This window comes from Heloderma suspectum, chromosome 2, assembly GCF_057233095.1.
Source record: "Heloderma suspectum isolate Gila_16-S chromosome 2, 16-S_ref, whole genome shotgun sequence".
Taxonomy (NCBI): Eukaryota; Metazoa; Chordata; class Lepidosauria; order Squamata; family Helodermatidae; genus Heloderma; species Heloderma suspectum.
The window spans coordinates 234614984-234635270 of record NC_139459.1 but is presented as its reverse complement, the minus strand read 5'-3'; the positions used below and the strand labels follow the sequence as shown (position 1 = coordinate 234635270).

The window sequence follows — 20287 nt, the reverse complement described above, 5'->3', positions numbered from 1 at the left end:
AAATAAGGATAATCCTCAGAGAAAAGCCTGAGAATAAAACCACATTTAAAATTACAACAGTTTGCCAAAAGCAACTGTTCTTTCTCAGAAAGGCCTTGTACCACATTCTTTTCTTTAAAGTCTGTTGACTAGGACTGAAGTAGACCGACTGATGGGCTTTGCTTGTACAGCGCGAGGTGATCCTGAGAGATGTGCTGGGCCCAGACTGTGCAGGGACACAAAAGTCTGTCTTAGGCAGAGTCAAGAGCATTGCTCCATCTAGCCCAGTCCTGCCTGTTCTGACTGGCAGCAGCTCTCCAGAGCCTCTAGCAGGGGGTTTCCACCGCTTTGCTACCTTCAACTGGAATTGCCAGGAGCTGAACCTGGAGCCTCTTGCACGCCCAGCGCCTGCTCTGCTGCCGAGGGGCAGCTCCTCCCCAGGGCAAAGCCTGAGCCAGGGCACTCTCTGTTCCTTTCCCCTACCCTTCCCTCACCTCCTTGAGGCTGTCCTGGCCTGGCTGGTATGGCGGCCCCCCGCCAGGTGCCAGCACCAGCTGTGGCGCCATGAACTCCTGCTGGGCCCGCAGCCGGTGCTGCTCAGCTGAGGACTCGGCCGTGTCCAAGAGGATGAGGTGGCGGCCCCGCACTACAAGCCCATTGTAGTAATCGCCCGGTTCCAGCAGCGGCTCCCCGACGCCCCGGTTGTCATCGCGCAGCAGCCGCCGGTGAACCTAAAAGCAGGGTGGGTGGAAGGAAGGGAAGTTGGAAGGAAGGGAAGGCGGGATGGAAATCAGGACACCAACTACAGGACAGGCTGCTCAGCATGCCCTAGAGCAGCCACATTCTCGCAGCGCTGTGCGGCGGACGCGCCTCTTCAGGATGCTGAGGAACAAGCAATTTCCGGGACAGAGGAAGCCGCCTTCTCTGTACCAAGCTGTGTAAGCTTTGGGGTTGCTATTGTTTGAGGGACTTGTCCTGCTGGGTGTGGCGCTTCCACCGTGCTGGTGGCTGACGGTGTCCTGCTCTCTGCACGTCTTCGCCTCCTATGCCTCCAGCCACGTGACAGCAGCTCCTCCTCTCCCTCGGCCTAACACAGGGGGGAGGAACCTCAGGCCCAGGACCCAAATCTGGCCCTTTGGTGTTCCCCAGATGGCCCTGCCCCCTTTCATCCACCCACTGATCCTCTGGTGGTTCCCCAGCTTTTGTCCAGCTCCCACAACCCTTTAATGTGAAAGGGCTGAGATGCCTCTCCTGAGGCTTAGCTACTGGCAGGAAGAGTAAGTATGCCGATAGTTTTGCCCCCCCCCGTTTGCCTTTGGCCCCCCCCACCATTGCAGGCAACCCCTGAGAGCTTCTCCAAAACGGAACTTGGCTCCTCGGCTGCAAGAGGCTCCTGCTCCTCTGTAGTGACAGTATATCGAGGAGCACAGCTCTTGCAAGTCTGACAGGGAGCAGCGGTTCTCTCCGGGGTCTCTCCAACGGCAAGGGCTACAGGAAGAGGGCCCTTCTTGTCCTTGGGAAGTCCTGCTGTGCTCACCATGAGCTCAAGAGATCCGTCAAAGATGCTGCTGCCTCCCTGGGAGCGGTCCGTCAGTACCGTTAGCTGGATCTTCTGGTCCTGGGAAGATTAAAGAGCAAGCAGAAGGCTAGAGCTGTACATGTGCATATGCAAAGGAAGCCGCCCAGCTCAACACTTATGTATTTATTTCTGTACTGCCCAGTAGCCAAAGCTCTCCGGGCGGTTCACGAAAATTAAAACCACAAAGCGCAGCATAAAACAATATAAAATATGAAAGCTTAAAACCACAGAATAACAGCACAACCAGAATAAAACCTAACAGCAATGCAGAGATTTAAAATACAGATTTAAAACACCAGAGCTAAAAGACTGGGGTGCTAAAATGCTAACATACTGGGAGAATAAAAAGGTTTTCACTTGGTGCCGGAAGGAGTACATTGTAGGTGCCAGGCAAACCTCTCTAGGGAGCTCATTGCACAGCCGGGGAGCCACAGCAGAAAAGGCCCTCTTCCTGGTAGCCACCCGCCTCGCTTCCTTTGGCAGGGGCTCACAGAGAAGGACCACTGAGGGTGATCTCAGGGTCCAGGCAGGCACACATGGGAGGAGGCGATCCTTCAGATAACCTGGCCCCAAGCCGTTTGGGGCTTTGAATGTTAATACCAGCACCTTGATTCGGGCCCGGAAAAGTACTGGCGTAATGTGACCCCACTGGCCAGTCCCTGATAACAATCTTGCTGTCCTGTTTTGGACTAGCTGAAGTTTACAGACCGTTTGGTAGGTGCTGCAGGATTACAGGTCAAGAGCTCACTGTCACTGTTCCTCCTGCGCTGGAACATACACACATAGTGCCCCTTTCAGCCTTTGCCCTAACCGACACTGGAAGGAGCCTGCCCTGGCCCACACTCTCCCCAGAACTGTGCTGTGCATGCTGGCAGTCCTATGGCTCAGCCCCCGCAAAGCAGCCAAACCTGCCAGATACTCAAGGGGCGCCGTTACCTTGATGTACATGCGGCTGTTCACAGGGTAGTAGTTGCCAGCCACCGCCTCCGTCTGGCTTAGGTTCCACATGGCCCTGTAATCACGCCTAGCCCAGGGGAAGGAGAGAGAACAAAATAGAGAGCTTCACTTCTGGCTTTTCCTCAGCCAGCTAGAACGTGAGAAATCCGGTCACACCCAGCCAGCTCTGGTGAATGAGGCTGAACCCCCTCCCCCAAGAACGCACAGGGGCACAGCAAAATGGGGCCAATGGCACCACTACCACCCACTACTTAGCTTTATATGGCACTTCCCTTACATACGCAGACTCTATACATTCTTACACTGTGTACAGCAGGGGTGCAGAACCTCTTTCGGCCCAAGGGCCGAATTCCAATTTGGAGAAGCTCTCGGGGGCCACATTCCGGGGGTGGGCGGGGCCCAAGACAAAATGGGATGGGGCCCAAACTGCACAAAATCCAGGAAACCACCACATGCTCAGCAGTCAAAGGAATGGGGCAGAGCCGTCTGGGGAACCCCACAGGGCTGGACTTGGCCCCCTGGCCAAAGTTCTGCACCCCTGGAGTACAGGAAGTCAATATTATCCCCCACCCGCTACAGAGCCAGAGGCAGTGGTGGGGAGCAGCTGCGTGCGCGGAGGCTGAAATAGAGGGGCTTGCTCAAGGCCACCCAGTGAGTTCACAGCAGAGCTTTTTCTTTCTTTCCAGGCACAGCCTTCCAGCTCACAGCTCGCGCTCGGCACTCCTGCACTGCCCCCACTCCGCACTCTTCGAGGGCCCTGCTCCTGTTCAGCCTCACAGTGGGCCACTGCCACGCCAGAGGGGTCCATACCACCTGTTCCCGCTGCCAGTACCTTCTCTGCAGGATCTCGCGCCCATTGGAGTCGGTGTAGAAAAGCCCATCGGTCTGCAGGTTTGTCTCAAAGCGGCTGATGATCTCCTTGCCAAGGCCGTCTCTGTGGCAGCAGAACGTCCAGGTCAGAGAAGTGCTCCAAAGAGAGCTGGAGGGAGGGAGGGAGGGAGGGCTCCGCCCTGCCCCGCCCCGCCCCAGCCTCCCAGGCTCACCGGATAGGGATGGGTCCAACCGTCCACTCGAGCTCGACATAGGGCTGCCCGGCATAGAGGCGCACCACCTGGGAGCACCAGTCGGAGAAGTTCTGGTACACCTCCTGCACCACTTGGGTCTGCCAGATAAAGACCTACAATGTGGGTCTTGTCCCGGCGTCGACGCGCAGCCCGCCAGCAGAAGCAGAGGCACAAAGGGCGGCTCGCGCACGAGCAGGCCGAATCCAGGGAGGAGACGGCGGAAGTTGGGCCTTCGGGTGCTTAGGAGCCACAGCAAAGCGCTACGGGGCATCCCGGAACCACCCATGCAGGCGAACCCTTCGTGGAAACAAGAGGCTCGGAAGGGCATGGCCGGAAGAAATGGCGCTGTAACATGCAACTGGAAACATTCCTCCTGGCCTGCTCGCCAAGGAACAAAGCCCATTTTCACGGCTAGGTTCGCTCACCGCAACTCTGCTGCCATAGCATTTAACACAGGACTGGTATTTATTGTGCAACTGTTGCAGGAAAAGCCGCCGGTCGCAGGGACAGGAGTGGGGAGAATGTATGGCCCTCCAGATGTTGGACCACAACTCCCATCACCACTAGCTGTGCTGGCTAGTGCTGCTGGAAATTGCAGTCCAACGACATCTGGAGCAGGCCACATGTTCTCCCCTTCTGCACTAGGTCCCCACCATAAGTCTCCATTCACGAAAGCGGGGCTGAGAACTGGAAAAGCTTGGAATCTCCCCATATCCCTTCCTGTAAATAGACATGTACCACCACTGTCCTTAACACCTCTGCAGTTTTAGGGCTCCTGCATTTTTATTTATTCGTTTGTTTCATTTCTATACCGCCTAATAGCCAAAGCTCTCTGGGCAGTTCCCAAAAACTAAAATCACAAAGCACAGCGTAAAACAATATAAAATATCAAAGCTTAAAACCACAAAATAACAGTACAACCAGAATAAAACCTAGCAGCGATGCAGAGATTTAAAATACAGATTTTAAACAGCAGGGCTAAAAGACTAGGAAGCTAAAATGCTAAAATACTGGGACAATAAAAAGGTCTTCACCTGGCACCGGACGGAGTACAATGTAGGTGCCAGGCAAACCTCTTTAGGGAGCTCATTCCACAGCTGGGCTGCTACAACCAAAAAGGCCCGCATACCACCACCCTCTTCTTCAGCCCACATCCAAAACAGTGTTTGAGATTCCATGGCAAGGCAAGGCAGGTTTTGCAGCCAAAATTCCGCACAGATCCCAGCAAGGCTGCAAGGGGGGTGCCAAACGCATGCTGGTTGCGGAATGTGACCTCTCTCCTTGCAGAATGCGGGATGCCGGCTGCAGACTGCCCAGGGATTTAGCTACAACCCCTTTCATGGCTGAGACCCACGCAGCCCATGGGGAGCAGGCCAGTCTCTCAGCCAGTCAGTATTTGTGCTGTCCTCAGCAGCTGCCCTTGCTTGTCCTACCTTCACAAGGGACAAGCAGGCTCCCTTGCCAATGGGGAAGGGCTCAGAGCGGTTGGGGCGGAAGATGTAGGCTCCAGACGCCTGGCTACTGTCCATGTTCCCAGTGCTGGCGTTGTACCTGGAGAGTGAGTCGATGGATGGAAATGGCGGCCACGTGAGTTTCTCAATAACTTTTTGCTGATAACCCAAGCAATTGTACATCCAAGCAGAGACCGAGAGCCCAGCCAGCTGTAATAGCCCATGGCGGGACTGTGCAAGCATCATTTACAGCCAGGGGACCTCCCCTCGCCACAGTGCTGCTACTCCTGCCCCCCACCCCGAGCAGAAAACAACTGTAGGTCTGACTCACCAGAAGAAGTTCTGAGACACTGGTAAGGAGATGTTCTTGTCCAGGTTCTCAATCTCCTTCAGGAGCCCTGTTCTGGGGTCAAACAGAACCCGGAGATGCTGGGGGATGGAGGAAGGAGAAGAACATAGGAGGCACAGTTGGGTGGGAGATGCAAACAGGAACCTCAAGGAAAGTTTCTTGGATTCTTAGTTTGGGTGGCAGGATGCGTGGGAGGAGGAGAGAGCTTAGTCCAGGCAACCCTGCTTTCAGAAGACAGATTCTGACACTGTTTTTTAAGTAAGGAAGTACATTACTCAGTCATCTTATTTTACTCAATATACTAAGCAAACAACCCATCTCTGGCAGATCTCTTTTTGATACTTTCCTTAAAAGCCTGCATGGAAGATGACGGCCCATGCCAGCTAGTTTTGTCCTAAACTGGTCTGGGTTAAGAAATATGTAAGCCAAACGCATCTTCCCACAGGTTAAACCCATCGTTTGTCCCAGCCTCCAAGGAAATGATGGAACCATTTTTGAAATAGCCTGGTTTAATATTTACACCAAAATTGATATCTGGGAATTAAAAATTGAAAATCCAGATACCTTTTCTTAAGGTCATGCATCTGGTGTGGGAATCTCTCATTCCCCTATTGCTCAAAGTATCCGGTTTTGCCCCAGGGGAAATGTAATTGCCCTCTGAAAGTGAGCCAAGCCAATGCAATTTGGAGCGCTGCCCAGAATGTGATTGTGCCAATGTGGTGGGTACATACCGGAGAGGGAGAGTGAGAAGCAAAAGAAAACATGCACACACACCGCACACCCACGATCGAGCAGAGGGGATCTCAGCAAGGGCAAAAATATGGTTTATTGAAAAAAGCCCAATGCATTTCAGGTGTGCAGCCCACCTATAATTCTTTCACAGGAAAGTTAGATGCAACAGTTAACGTGGGGCTACCACTGCGCCTCCATCTGCCAGTCCCCCCACCATTATAATGTCCAGCAGAACTTGTATTGTGTCCTTGTGGTGCAACGTGCTTCCCTGCCCCTCTCCCCCATTGCTAACTGCAAATGGGGGGTTCACATGACCCCCATGCGCTGAAAGAACCCATGATGGAAGCAGGCTAGCTCCACCCTCCGCTGCCCAGGCTCCCTGCTGTTGAGGTGCCCAGTCACCATGCCCCCCTGCCCCATGCACTCAGCATGTCAGATGGAACTGTACATGTACAGAGTGCCTCTATGTGAGGGGGGCGGGCTGTCGGGGGCGGGCTGTCTGGGCCAGGGCCCCTCCTCACACCGAGGAGCTGCACAGACATACTGCCCCAGCCATCCCATCACAGTCCTGAACACAGAGAGGGCAGGGCTACCTGATGTGCCCCTCCCTCGCATGTTCTTCCACTGCATGGAGGGGATCATATCACACACAGGGAGGGAAACCTGGAATGTGACAATAGCATAATGCAAGGCATGCTTTTACTAAACCAGCCATCTCCAACCTGGTGCTGTTGGACTACAACTCCCATATTCCCCCAGTCAACATGCCATGCTTGCGGAGGGATTATGGGAGCTGTAGCCCAAGACATCTGGACAGCACCAGGTTGGAGAAGGCTGTGGAGGAAGGCGCCAGGTGCACATTTCTCACCAGGTGTCTAATGCAGCCCACAAGGCACAGTGTTGATTCCCCCCCCCCCCCGTGTGTCTGCCTGGCTCCCCCAGCCCCCTTGCTCAACCTCACCTACTGGATGGCACTGGCTTGCAAAATCTCTCGTGAGGACGGGCACCCGCTTCTCCATCCTCCCAGCTGTGATGTTTTGTGAATGTTTTCATAGGTTTATTTCTTGTTGTCGGAAAAGGCCGCCTCACTCAAAAGCGAGAGGTGGTTGTTTAAGAGGTAGCTTAAACAGGACATGGGTGCTCACATCTCCCTAGCCACAACAGCTTTGGTGCAAAGGAAGAAAAGGCTGAAAAGGGGGGATGTGCTGTGAGACATACATGCCTGTTAAAAAGGGTCCCAGCCATGCTTTCAGGTGAGGCCAGCAAGCAAGGAACCACTGGGTGCATCAGCCTCCACCTGAATCTCTAGGAAGCCTTGCAGGTGAATGTCTGCACTGCTGACAATAGAAAGCCACCAATGCATGGACAATCTTATGTGTAGCAGCATCTCGCTCAGCCCTTAGCTCAGGGATGGGCAACTGGTGGCACTCCAGATGTTTTGGCCTACAACCAGGCACATAAGGAATTTGTAAAATCTGTTCCCTCTGCATTTCACAGATTGCCAGGTGACTTTCATTCTGTCGTCTGCTCACTGACAGAATCGGATTTTTCCTGGTTTCCCAAATTTGCACAAATCCCCATTTGCACAAATCCCACCCCATGCACATTTTCATGCTTTAGCCATGCACATTTTCAGCCAGCATTTTAAATTTTTTTTAACGTATTTTTCTGTGACTCGGTTTGCATAATATTCTGGAAAGTAAAAAAAAAAAAAAGGTCCACAAGTCCACAGAATCTGTGCGACTCAGGAAAAGCCAGTCCGCTGCGGAATTCACAGTCAGATTCATAGAAATCTGAACTCATTTGATTCTGTTGCAGATTTCTCCGACACCTATACCTACAACTCCCATTATCCTTCACCATCGGCTATGCTGGCTAGGGCTGATAGGAGTTGTGGCCCTCTGGACGTTCTGGCCTACAAGTTGCCCACTGCTGCCTTAGATTGTAGAGCAGCCTTCCTCAACTGGGCACCCTCCAGACGGGTTGCTACCACAACTCCCATCATCCTCAGCCAGCAAGAGCGCCCCGACTTGGGGGACAGAAATGGGATACACTTCCCCCTTGCTTCCAGCTTCCCCTCCACTTCATTTGTAGGCGTGGCTTGTGTTTAAAGAGGAAAGGCACAAGAAACCGGCCAGGGAGTCCAAAACAGAGTCAGTGCAACAACAGGGAAGGAAAAGAGTCCATCGGTCCGTACCTCGTTCTGGATCGCCCTAGAAAGATGCTCCGTTCCAGGCTGACGGTGCAGCCTCTTCAGCAGCTTGGAACGTGCTGGGTCCCTGCTGGGCAATCTGGAGATGGAGTAAGTGGTGTAGCCTAGCGGTGGGGCAGAGGCCTGGAATACCAGTTCGTTGATGGCATCGCCCCGATCATGTCGCACAGCACGGGTGAAACTTGATACGGGGATCACCTGGCCAGGAGAGGGTCATTTCCACAATTCATTCTTTGCATGATTTGTTATTCCACTCAGCAGAGCACTTAGCAGAGCACTTAAAAGGATGTTCATACCTACAAGCACCTAGGGTAGTTCAGGGGGCATTCTTCTCACCATGCTTAGGATTATGGGCACAGGGAAGCCAACAAGGACCTGGCCCTCTTAATAATGTAATAATGTCAGAAGAGCCCTGCTGGATCAGACCAGGCGTCGATCTAGTCCAGCATTCTGTTCACACAGTGGCCAACCAGCTGTAGACCCAGGAACCCACAAACAGGGCATGAGTGCAACAGCACCCTCCCACCCATGTTCCCCAGCAACTGGTGTACACAGGCTCACTGCCTCTGGTACGCCATCAGGACTAGTAGCTACCAATAACCTTCTCCTCCAGGAATTTGTCCAACCCCCTTTTAAAGCCATCCAAACTGGTGGCCATCGCTACATCCTGTGATAGCAAATTCCACAGTCTGACTATACGCTGTGTGAAGAAGTACTTATTTTATCTGTCCTGAATCTCCCACCAATCAGCTTCATAGGATGACCCCGGGTGCTAGTATTTTGAGGGAGAAAAATGTCTTCCTATCCACGTTCTCCACACCACGCATCATTTTGTGGACTTCTATCAGGTCTCCCCTTACCCTCCTTTTTTCCAAGCTAAACAACCCCAGCTGCTGTAATCTTCCCTCATAGGCACCTTCTCTACATTCTTTGCTATACATACATACATGAGAGAGGTCAGACTCTAGAGCTTTTGCTTGCACAGATCACTGGGAAGGCAATGTCTTACCCAAACGCCCCATAAGATTGAATCCTGTTCTTACTTTCCAGTTTCCTTGGCCAGTGAGTAAAAAGGCACTGGGATACTTGAGCACTTACGTGTCCCTTTTAATAAAAATGTTAACCTTGTTTTTTGCAGAAGAATGGACTTGCACTGCCCCCTAACTCGCCATGAACACTTATCCCACCCCCACAAAATCACACCATATTTCTAGTTGCTGGGCTGCCTCCAATGCCCTGGTTCGCTATGTGGGGCCCACGTCAACTCTGCATGCTGCTTTAACCATCTCCAGCGACAGGGCAGCCCCCCCACCCGATGTTTTAGACTACAACTCCCTGCCCGTTTGCCATGCTGGCTGGGGTTGATGGGAGTTTCAGTCCAAACATCTGGAGGGCACCAGGGTGGGGAAGGCTGCTGTAGGGGAAACAGAGGTTGCCAGCCTCCCACCTCACTCAGGACAGCCTGACCACCAGGAGCCAAGATGGAGTAATGGCTTCCGTTCACCGGCAGCCGGATGTTCCAATTCACAGGGCGCGCCAGAGGATTGTAGATGATCACCATGAACTGCAAGGGTGGAAAAGCAGCATATTAGGGAAGAGAAAGCAGCAACTGGTATGCAGATCAGCACAGCTGCTTGAGATAGCCAGGGAAGGCCTTCTCCAAGACCAAAGCACAGCCCTTGATGCCCAGAAGTAACCTGGGAGGCTCCACATTTCGGGACTCCCATGGGAGGAGGGGCTAGACAACAAGACAGTCCCTCACAGTTTGGGCTGCTTCCGTCAGCGGACAGACACTGATGTTGAGGTAGTTGCAATAGATGAAGTTCTCTTTGCTGCCAACAATACTGGCAAGGGCGTTACTGACCACGATCTGCAAAGCCACAGAAAAGAGACACAGTGAGTTGCCCACAGCTGCCACAACGGTATCCAACAGTTCAGAAACACAGCGAGGGGCATTCCAGTGAAGGTCACACAAAGGCCTGAAGTCAGAGTGGCTTCATACACTGTCTAATAGAGTGGGATTGTGGGGGGGAAGAGAGGGCACCACTTACTTGCCCTTCCGTCTCCGTGAAGTGCAAAGCCAGCCCACACAGACACGGCTGGCCATGTGGCCACTGTAAAGAGCAGCTCTGGCACCTCAGGAGTCCTGTCTGCTCGGGACCAGTCCTGACAGTAGTTGCCCCACCTGAGGATTAGGGGTGTTGGGCTCTTCAGAACAAGGCAGGGAGGAGGCCCCCCTCAAGCAACAGGCAGGGCAACGTCTGGCTCTCCAGAGGTTTTGGCTTACAACTCCCGTCATCCCTCGCTATTGGCTATGCTGCTAGGGCTGATGGGAGTTGTAGGCCAAAACCTCTGGAGGGACACAGGGTGCCCATCCCTGCCTCAGTGACCTGCAGGGGCTGTCCTGATGAAGGGAGCGAGGTGGTAGAGTCACAAGATACTTGCCCAGTTCCTTCTGCCAAAGGAAATTGGGAGCTTTGGTCAGAAAGAAACCTGGAACTTTGGTCTCCACCCTCAGTCTCTCCACTGTTACCACATGCTCTATGCCCCTAACTATTATAAATTTCCCCCATTTTTTCCATCAAGAAGAGAGCAAACAGGATCCAGAGCACTGGAAGGCTGATCTGGGCAGAGCACCTACAACCATTTCGATGGAGGCTGGAAGAACCGCCCCCCTCCTTCTCACTCAGCTGTGCTCACATCTGTGTGCATGTCCGCAGAGGTGTGCGCGCACACATGTGTGTGTGCACGTATGTGCACGCGAGACAGATGGAGAGAAAGAACTTTGGTGGCCACTCTGCTGGTTCAGGCGTGCACACACCTGGCAGGCATCCCAACCAGCAGACAACTGTTTGGCATAGTCGTTGGTCACATGCTGCTTTGCTGTGCCGCTCACTGCATCATGGTGCTGAGCAACTCCCATGGCTTGGCCTGTAAGAAAAAGATAGGTGGAAGGGAGCGGACGTCACACAGTAGTAGGATGGTGGCTGCTCCTGGCCTGCACAGCCCCAAGATAGATATCACTACCCAGGAGCCACTTCCTTATATTGCCCTCTTGCTAGATTGCTCCATTCTCCACCTTCCTAAGATCATGCATAAATTAGATCTGACTATGACTGAAACCCTCTGATAGCCATTCTTGGAGCTGCTGTGCTGCTGCTGTCAAGCTCTTATCATATCAGGATGAAGCCCTCATGATTTCACAGAAGTACTTGAAGGACCACCTCTTCCCATACTACCCTGCCCTGCATTAATATCTTTATATTAAGATATTAATATTAAGATATCCCTTCTTCTAATACCATCAGTTGGAGGCATACATTATGTATGCACAAAGGAAAGGGCCTTCTCTGTGGTGGCACCGTGACTCTGGAATGCCCTTCCAAAGGAGATCCGATTGGCACCAACTTTGTTTTTGTTTCAATGTCAAGTTAAATTTTTTCTTTCTGTTCAGGGATTTTAACACCTGATTATTTTAGAATCATGTGCCACCTATTATTTTTTTTATATATATATATATATATATATATATATATATATATATATAGAGTTATGGATTTTATACTGAATGTGTCGTCTGTTTCTGAGGTTGTGGACACTGCGTTAGAATGTGGATGAAGGGTGGCTTGTAAATGTAAAGAATAAACAAATACATACGCAGCACAGAACTGTTGGCGTTGCCATAAGGCCCCACATTTGCTTGTGCGCCAGTGAGCACTTCTAGCTGGTTGCAGACCTGCCAAAAGGAAAAGGGGGCATCAGAGAAGACAAAGGCTCACCTCCTAGGCAAGGCCTGACCCAAGGAAGAGCCAGGGCCAAGGACCACCACTGACCTGCAGGAAGTTGTTGCTGAGCCGCTCGTAGTGTTTCAAAGCCGGACGGCTGGTGAAGTAGCCTGTCCAGAACTGGTGGCGGCCATCAGCATAGGGGAAGAAGTCGTCGTATTTCACAGACCTGTCCAATGCAGGAGTTCGGTCAGGCAAAAGCTACACCTGTACATGGGATGTCACCCTTCCCTCGCCCTCGAATTCATCTCTTGAGCAGTAGAAGCAAGGACCCAGCACAACACAGGGCCCAAAGGAGTGGAGCTGGGTGACTTGGGGTCAAATCCCTCTTCAGCCACGGACCTTCCAAGGGCCTGTGTGCCTCTCAGTCTTTATTTCCCCACCTAGAATACGGAAGTCGCTAGACTTTATGAGGGTGTTAGTTGGACAAAAAATGGAGTGCAGAATGAATAAAGGGATATCCCGCTCTCTCACTAAATGCAGCCACACAGGCTGCATTTTATTTTTTGTCCAAGCAACATCCTCGTAAAGGCTATTTACTTCCATATAGGTTACTGCTCAGGAATGAGCTCACTACGGAATCCAGACCTCTCTGTACAAAGGCTACGAACTTCCGTGCTAGATCAGCGATGGCCAACATCTTCAGCCTGGGGGTGGGGGGCAAACTCTCTCTCCAGCCAAGCTGCTGGGCAGGCAAACCAGGGCTGGTAATTTGACCGGATGAAAAATATTTGGTCAACTGACTGGTCAAACACTGTCAAGTGGCGGTCAAGTATTCTTAAAGCACTAACTTGAATAGAGTGTTTTATTGTTGTTCAATGTTTTTGTTGTTACAGCAATAAGAAATATTGTGCCCATCAACAGGTTTGCTAACTACAGAAACAGTTACCCGAATGCCATTGTGAAACAATGAAATTCAGTTTTAAAAATGGTAAACTTAATTACAATAAGGTTCAGCAAATCAGTCACATTTAGAGAAAAAGTTATTTGCTTCGTCTTCTATCCGGGAACACCAAGGTCAGCCTACAGCTGCACATTCAAAAAAAAAATTAAGGCAGAAATAAAATAACAGCAATTATTATAATAAAACAAAAGTCAGGTTTTGATAGCATTTGTGCTAAGTTGGTAACAGGCCAATTCTTCCAAGCATCACCTTCAACGTGGAGGGGTATTCCCTAGTCCCTGCAACAAACAAGAGGGAGTCAGGAGCAGTCCTGACCCTTGCCACGGATGACTGCTTGCGTTCCTGCTTGGAGACGGCTCCCTGCTCCACTTGCAGACAACAGGAGCGGCTTCGCCGTCACTCCTGTCGATACTAACAAAGGACAGCAGAAGGGCATTTTTTTTAAAGGCGAGCTGTCCCCTAAACAGCAGTGTTCTTGGCTTCATGGAATATTTGAAGAAAAATGGGTTTCAGAGAACATATGAAGTGCAAGTTTACGATGGAGCTACCACTGATTACTTTTTAATAAAATTAGATAAAATAACACAGCTGTAATACACAGCGTACAAAGTAGTTTTAAAATTTTAATTATCTGACAAACCATATAAAATTATACCAAAATGGAAAACTGACAGTCCCAAATCTTATTTAACATTTCTGATTTGAAATAATCATACAGTAGGTTATACTAATGCACATCAACCTGCCCCAGATGTGTTTCGAGCACAAGGATCTTCATCAGTGGATTAAGAAGTGTTACCATGATGTTCCTCCCTTCTCTTCCTGTTGTATCCAGTAACGGACCGAAGTAGATGAAATAGACAAGCTACACATGAGTGATTTTCTGGTCCAATTTTGAAAATTAATTTAACAAAACTGAATGCTTTGGGGTTGTAGTTATGGTATTTCAGTATTTATGGTATAGCTATGGTTATTTAGAATTAGGAATGTTAAATAAGCTTTGGGTCTGTCAATTTTCCATTCTGGTATAATTTTATATGGTTTGTCAGATAATTAAATTTTTAAACTACTTTTTACACTTTGTATTACGGTTTTATTTTATCTAATTTTATTAAAATGTATTTAATGGTAGCTCCACCCTAATCTTGCACTTCATATGTTCTCTTAAACCCATTTTGCTTTGTGTATTGATTTTGGTTTAAGGTAAGATCTTAATTAATATTTGTTCGTGGAACATTTAACCATAGTCAAATAATAGGCAGCCTACCGAGTGGCCAATTGACAATACTGGACTGGTCAACTGACCGTCGTGCCAACCCGAGAACAAACAGCCCAGCTATGACATCGTCATCCACACTGCATCAAAGCTGGGGAAGAATCCAGAATCACCCCGCTGAAGAGCCCTGGCAGGTACTCTGCCCGCTGAGAAAGAAGTTGCTCCAGAGGCCTCTGGGCCAGCCCCCCCTCTTCCAATGGCAGGGGTGCCTGGTGGGTAAGAAGTGATGCCTCAGGCATCCAGTGTGGCATGGGGAAGGATGGAAGGAGACAGGGAAAAAAATCCAGGCTGGGGGTCAGATGTGGCCCACCAGCTTACCAACAGGTTAGGCATTGATAGGCTTTGGGCCTAGAACCAATCTACAGAAACCAGAGAAAAAACATTCACATTTTGGGGGACGGGGAATTCCACAAGGGAACAAATTTTGAGGGGGGGAATGTTTTCCCCCCTCAATTTTTCCAACCCCCCCTGGAAAAATCAGAAACAAGCAGTTTCTTGCATTTTTCTGTTACCTCCCATTTTTTCCTGGCTTTTTTCCAGGCCTTTATATGTCTACTCCACAGTGACAGCTACTTGCAGGGGGCTATCCAGGAATGAGTTCTCATTATATTTAAATCCAGGCACCTCCACTATTATTCAGGGATGAGCTCCCAGGGGTGGAACCAAATTGAACATCTGCTTGGGAAAAAGAGGAACGGGGCTAGCCCCACCGAAAATGCTCCTGCTGCAATAAGGGTGGCACTGAAGCCCACCCAGACCCAGCCCTCTCACCATGACATGTTGGCCTTGTTCAACTCCCAGAGGTAGCAGCTTGGGGTAGAGTAGAGAACATTGACGAGGCTCCCACTCAATTGCTGGGAGAGAGAAACAAGGAAATCAACAGGCAAACCACACTCTGAGGAAAGAAAGGGTCGTGCAGAGACATATTGACAGAGCTCGGACAATATGACACAAGTAGGCATCGGGCCTGAAATGCCCAGGTTCCATTTTCTCCTTGCAAATCTATGCCCCCAACTAATATGGCTCTAGCCTTCTTTTGATACGGTCTGAGTTGTATCACCATGGAACGCATCAACCAAAGGCACTGGGGCCTGGTTTGCACATGATGACAACCCAGAGTATGGGTTATTGTTGAATTGTGGGTTGTTGTTGAAATATGGGTTGTCATTATGTGCAAACCCTGCACTATGGCTTAACTATGGCTTGTTAATCATGAACAACCCAGAGTTCACAACCCAACAACAGCCCATGGGTTCTCTTCCTGGGTTTGCACATAACAACGTCCCGCAATTCAACAACCATACTCTGGGTTGTTGTCAAATGTGAACCAAGTCTGGCCTGGATACCAACTTTCCTCCAGTGGATGGAGCAGGGTTCAAGGGCGCAGAACAGGGCTTATCTACCTCCTCCTTACCTCTTCAGGCCCCTGAAAGTCTGCTCCTGGAGGTTGCGGGGAGAGACCCTTAGGAATGGTATGGGAGGCTGCAGACAGAGGTGAGTTGGAAGAAATTGCCTCAGCTTACACGTACGGTGGAGCAAGTGAGGATCCCAGCCACAGTTTTTACAACACATGACAGAGGAGGTGGGCAGGGAAGGCAAGGGTGATACTCTGATTGGGGCAAAAACGAGAGAATTGGAAGGAGCAGTCCTGGAAGGCTAGGGATTTCTCCAGGCCTACTGCAGTAATGGGAGAGTTATTTCCCTCCTTGCTCCTAGCTGGAAGATGCTGTTACTGCTGTTGGAGGATGGGAGGTGGGCAAAGAGGCTAATTCTCAATTCCAGGTTTGTTGGGGTGGGGAGAGAAAAACAGAGGCTTTTCTTTTCCTCTGTTTCGCACTGGCGGCTGGAGGCAGAGGGCACATGACAGCACAGGTATGCATGTACAAAGGGCTTTGAATTTGCCTGTGGCTGAAGGAGGGAACGTGAGCACCCACAGGTTTTTTCCTGGATCAACCCATGGATTGATGAGCAACGTGTCCCACGATGCCCACGCGTCCCATGGTCCCAGCTCCCAGAGTCTCTGGCTTCCACAAGTTCCATGGCCCAGTGTGAGACTGATCGGGCATTTCGTCAGGACAGCGTTCGTCGGAGAAAGCGTGTCCCTCGGCCCACCGTCCACCGTCCAGTCTGCCGCAGCATGATCAAGCCTCCCTGGCTCCTTCCCAGGAGAGCAGAAAGAGGCCCTTGCCCCCCGAGGGCAGGCTGTGCGGAGACAAGGAAAGGGGCGGAGGCCACGTCCTGGGGTACCTTTGCGTTGACGTGCTTGATCAGCTTGTCCATGTTCTTGTACCACAGGAGCGCGTTCTCGTACTGGAAGTCAGATCCCATTGTCATGACGATGTGGTTGGTGCGGTAGTATTTGGCCTAAAGGGGACAACACTGGGACTTGGAACGGGGTCCACTTGCCACACAGGAGACACCCCCTCCCCCAAGAGGCATCCCTTGCTAATAACAATGCTTAACAGTGATTAAGTCTCCAAAGGAGCTTCCTGTGCATTATCGAGTTGCACTCCTATAACAACTCTGCAAGGTAAACCAGTATTGTCCCCCATAATGCGGATGGGAGAACCGAGGGCCAGAGATAACAGACTGCTGAGGACAGCCTTCCCTAACCTGGTGCTATCCGGATATCTTGGAGTTCAACTCCCATCAGCCCCAGCCAGCATGGACAAAGGTCAGGCATGCTGGGCATTCCATCTGGAGGGAACCAGGCTGGGGAAGGCAGGTTTAAGGCCACCTAGTGAGTAAAGACTAGATTCAACCCAGGAACTTCCCAATTCATTGCTCAATCTGAACTGTTATGCTACACCAGCCTTCAGTTACTAGTGACCCGCTGGCTTTGGAAATGAGCCACAGGGAGTCGGAGGTCTTTGCTCTATCAAGTCCAGTTTTACCCCCTCCTATCTCCCCTCACCCCATCCGATGAGCCAACATTCCATCCTGATTGAGATGAGAACCCAGGAATCCTGGTCTCTGGGCCCCCTCCCCTCGCTCTCACCTGGGCAGCTGCAATCCCCAGGAAATAGGCCACTAGATTATCCACGTTGTTCTCATCACTGTCCTCATCCACAATGGGGTTGTCAGAGCAGATCTGATCCCAGCAGAGCGCTGTGGGAGGGTTGTAGCCATTTGGAAGGACACCTACCAGGAGACCGTCAGGAGAAATGGAAAGGACATCATGGGCCAATCACGATTCCCTCACACCCACCTCACCCCTGACGTTAAAGGCAGGCAGGCGACAAGACCAGTAACAACGGTGGAATAAGTAGAACCTTTATTCAGAAGGGGCTGGGGAGGCACCAGCACCCTGCACATCAGCACCCAAGGGCGATGGTGGAGAAATCACATCCCAGAGCAGAAGGGGGCCGCGCAAGATTGTGAGCAGGCGCTTCGGTTTGGGTGGTTAAGGGAAGCATCACAACTGGCAAGATAGGAGCCACTCCTGGGTACGTCTGAGCGCCCTGCACTGCAACACCTAGAATATATATATGCTCCGCTGAAACAAAACAGACAACCTACTGGACACAACCTAACCCAAGCCAGGCCATTGTACACACATGCCCACATAAGGAAGGCACCTACACAGTCCACAGGACCAAATTACACTCAACTGAGTTGGTTTTGGACACTGAAATGAGCACATTCTATGAGTATCATCAAATGCTTTCTTAGCTTGATGGGCAACTTACTTGATAAAGCTGATAAAGCTCCAGCCCAAGCCCTTTACACTGCCAGATTGGCAGACCAATCCTAACCCTGGAACAAGTCCTTACGGTTAGGCTTGCAGCACAAATACTCTTTCAAGTGTCGAAGTATTTCAAAATAGAGGTCTCCACCAGAAATATTTTTCTTTGTAATTTTGTTTGTTTTCATTTTCAAAATGTCATGTAGATTTGCACCAATTTGCATAAAGTATTCTGGACAGCGTATAATCAGAACTGGGAATATCCAACTGTGAAGAGAGAAATTTAATGCAGAAGCTGATAGGCAGAGCATATATTGCTCAGGCATGACTCCCCTGGATTAGAGGAGCCTCATGATTTGAGGATCTGATCACTCTTTGATGTGCACTGGCTGGGCAGACACACTCACATTCCGCAACATGGCCATGGAGACAGCACTAGGCCACTTGGCTACTGTTGAGCTAGGCCAGCCTTCCCTAATGTGGTGCCTTATAGGCTGAGCTAGGGAGCCCCAAGCCAGAAGAGGCAGAGGTGTCCTGCTCACCGGTGAAGAGGTCAGCCATGGGGGGATCTAGGCTTCCACTCGCACGCCACAGCTGCTCCATCTCCTGTGAGGCCTCACGCTGGGCCTTGTCCTGGTAATCAATGCGGCCCACGAAGAAGCCATCATAGCCCATCTGGAGAGAACAATGAGGGAGGGAGGGATGAGTGCTCAGCAAGCGGAGGAGGAGATGCTAGCTGAATGGGAGGATCCCAGCCACGTAGGCAAAGAGGCTGGTTTAATATCATGAGGCCTGTCGAGTTACATAGTCCTGCTGGCCCGGGGAGGGGGATGCTCAGCATAGGTGTGTAGTGACTGTGTGGGGCACGTGAGATGAATGCCCCGGGGAACCTGGCTGACCTGCGCAAAGAGGGAGGCCTGCTCACGACTGTGGCCGAAAGGGTCAATGTGCCAGGCCACCCGGGGCCGGCCACACTCGCCAAACGTCTCCTGCAGGAAATGGAGGCCCAGGCTCATCTGGTCGATGACAGCGCTGTAATGCACAGAGGCCTCGTCATTCATGCACCAGCCACCATTTACAAACTCCAGGCGGCCTGCCGAGGAGAGAAGAGGAAAGAGAACATCAAGGCAGGACAGGAGGATGCAGGCCGCTCGCCATGGCCCCTCTGTGGAAGGACCCCAGGGCGAACGCAGAAGCTGGGCAGGCATGGCCGCCCACTGGGTCTGAAAGGGGAATCTGGGGGCCTCTGCAGGAAAACAGCCTCTAGAGCAGGGCTGGGCAATGTGTGGACCTCCAGATGTTTTGCCCCACAGCCCCCATGATCCCTCACCACTGGCTATGGCTGTAGACAAAACATCTGGAGGGCCACACATTGCCCACTCCGCTCTACGGTACAGTAGAAAGAGGAGTAGGGAACCTGCAGTCCTCCAGATGTTGCTGACTCCAGCTCCCATCAGCCCCAGCCAGCATGGCAAATGGGATTCTGGGAATTGTAGTCCAGTGTATCTGAAGGGCCACAGGTTCCCGCTGTCACACCAACATAATGTTACAAGACTGAGAGAGGGAATGTAGAGCAAGACTGACAGTGCCTCTCCTATAGTGAGTGAGAGAGAGAGAAAGAAAGAGAGAGAGAGAGACAGACACACACACACACACACACACAGATGTGTAGGGCAGGATGATGGTTTGGCCTGCAACCCTGCCAACAAGCAAGGCTGCCAGGTCACACCCCAGAGACCCCTCTTACCTCTGTCATGGCCCCATTCTGAAAAGGATGATGCACTTACAGCTTCTCCCGCTCTGCTCCTCCCCTGCCCCATCACCCCCTATTCCTCTTCCCCTGGCAGAGAAGGCAGGACACTTGCTGCGCCCCACAGCAGATGGGAGAGGGAGCAACAGGACTCCAGGAAGAGGAGAGCAGAAGCAGGTTCCTCTGCATTCCCCACCAGGACTCTGGGGCAATTAAACAGAGAGTGCAGTGCACACTCTGGATTGTGACCTGGAAACCAAGCGAAAAAACAAAACTACAAAACGTAAGAGTTGAGGGGGCGGTATTTATTATTTATTTACAACATGTTTATACTGCTCCACATCTAAACAGATTCCAGAGCAGCGAACAATGAAAGATAAAGAATAAAAACACCATTTTAATACATAGAAAAAATAAAACATATTAAAAGTTCTAAAAAACAGAATACCAATAAAAAGCAAGGCTGGTCAATTGAGGAAGGCATCAGGAGGTGCTGAAAACACAACGTTGGCACCTGCCTGCCCTCCAGAGGCAGGGAGCTCCACAGGAAGGGGGTCCCCACAC

At 51.1% G+C, this 20287-nt stretch overlaps 1 protein-coding gene across 6 annotated transcripts in view; it reads right to left on the bottom strand.

Annotated features, from left to right (window-relative positions):
- The window catches only part of MAN2B1 (mannosidase alpha class 2B member 1), a 38232-nt gene that overhangs the window by 8357 nt on the left and 9588 nt on the right, over positions 1-20287 (bottom strand). For 3 of the 6 annotated variants that reach the window (XM_084838534.1, XM_084838536.1, XM_084838535.1), the window contains exons 4-21: positions 18873-19066; positions 18516-18648; positions 17287-17429; positions 16536-16652; positions 15060-15142; positions 12157-12277; positions 11981-12059; positions 11145-11254; positions 10086-10193; positions 9771-9887; positions 8309-8521; positions 5362-5459; positions 5013-5130; positions 3559-3677; positions 3348-3449; positions 2495-2582; positions 1517-1597; positions 474-710 (exon numbers count right to left, since the gene is read on the bottom strand). In XM_084838534.1, coding sequence (XP_084694660.1) covers positions 474-710; positions 1517-1597; positions 2495-2582; positions 3348-3449; positions 3559-3677; positions 5013-5130; positions 5362-5459; positions 8309-8521; positions 9771-9887; positions 10086-10193; positions 11145-11254; positions 11981-12059; positions 12157-12277; positions 15060-15142; positions 16536-16652; positions 17287-17429; positions 18516-18648; positions 18873-19066 — 2261 coding nt within the window. The remainder of the gene's footprint in view (positions 1-473; positions 711-1516; positions 1598-2494; positions 2583-3347; positions 3450-3558; positions 3678-5012; positions 5131-5361; positions 5460-8308; positions 8522-9770; positions 9888-10085; positions 10194-11144; positions 11255-11980; positions 12060-12156; positions 12278-15059; positions 15143-16535; positions 16653-17286; positions 17430-18515; positions 18649-18872; positions 19067-20287) is intronic. The other 3 variants (XM_084838538.1, XM_084838539.1, XM_084838537.1) reach the window with 2 other exon arrangements.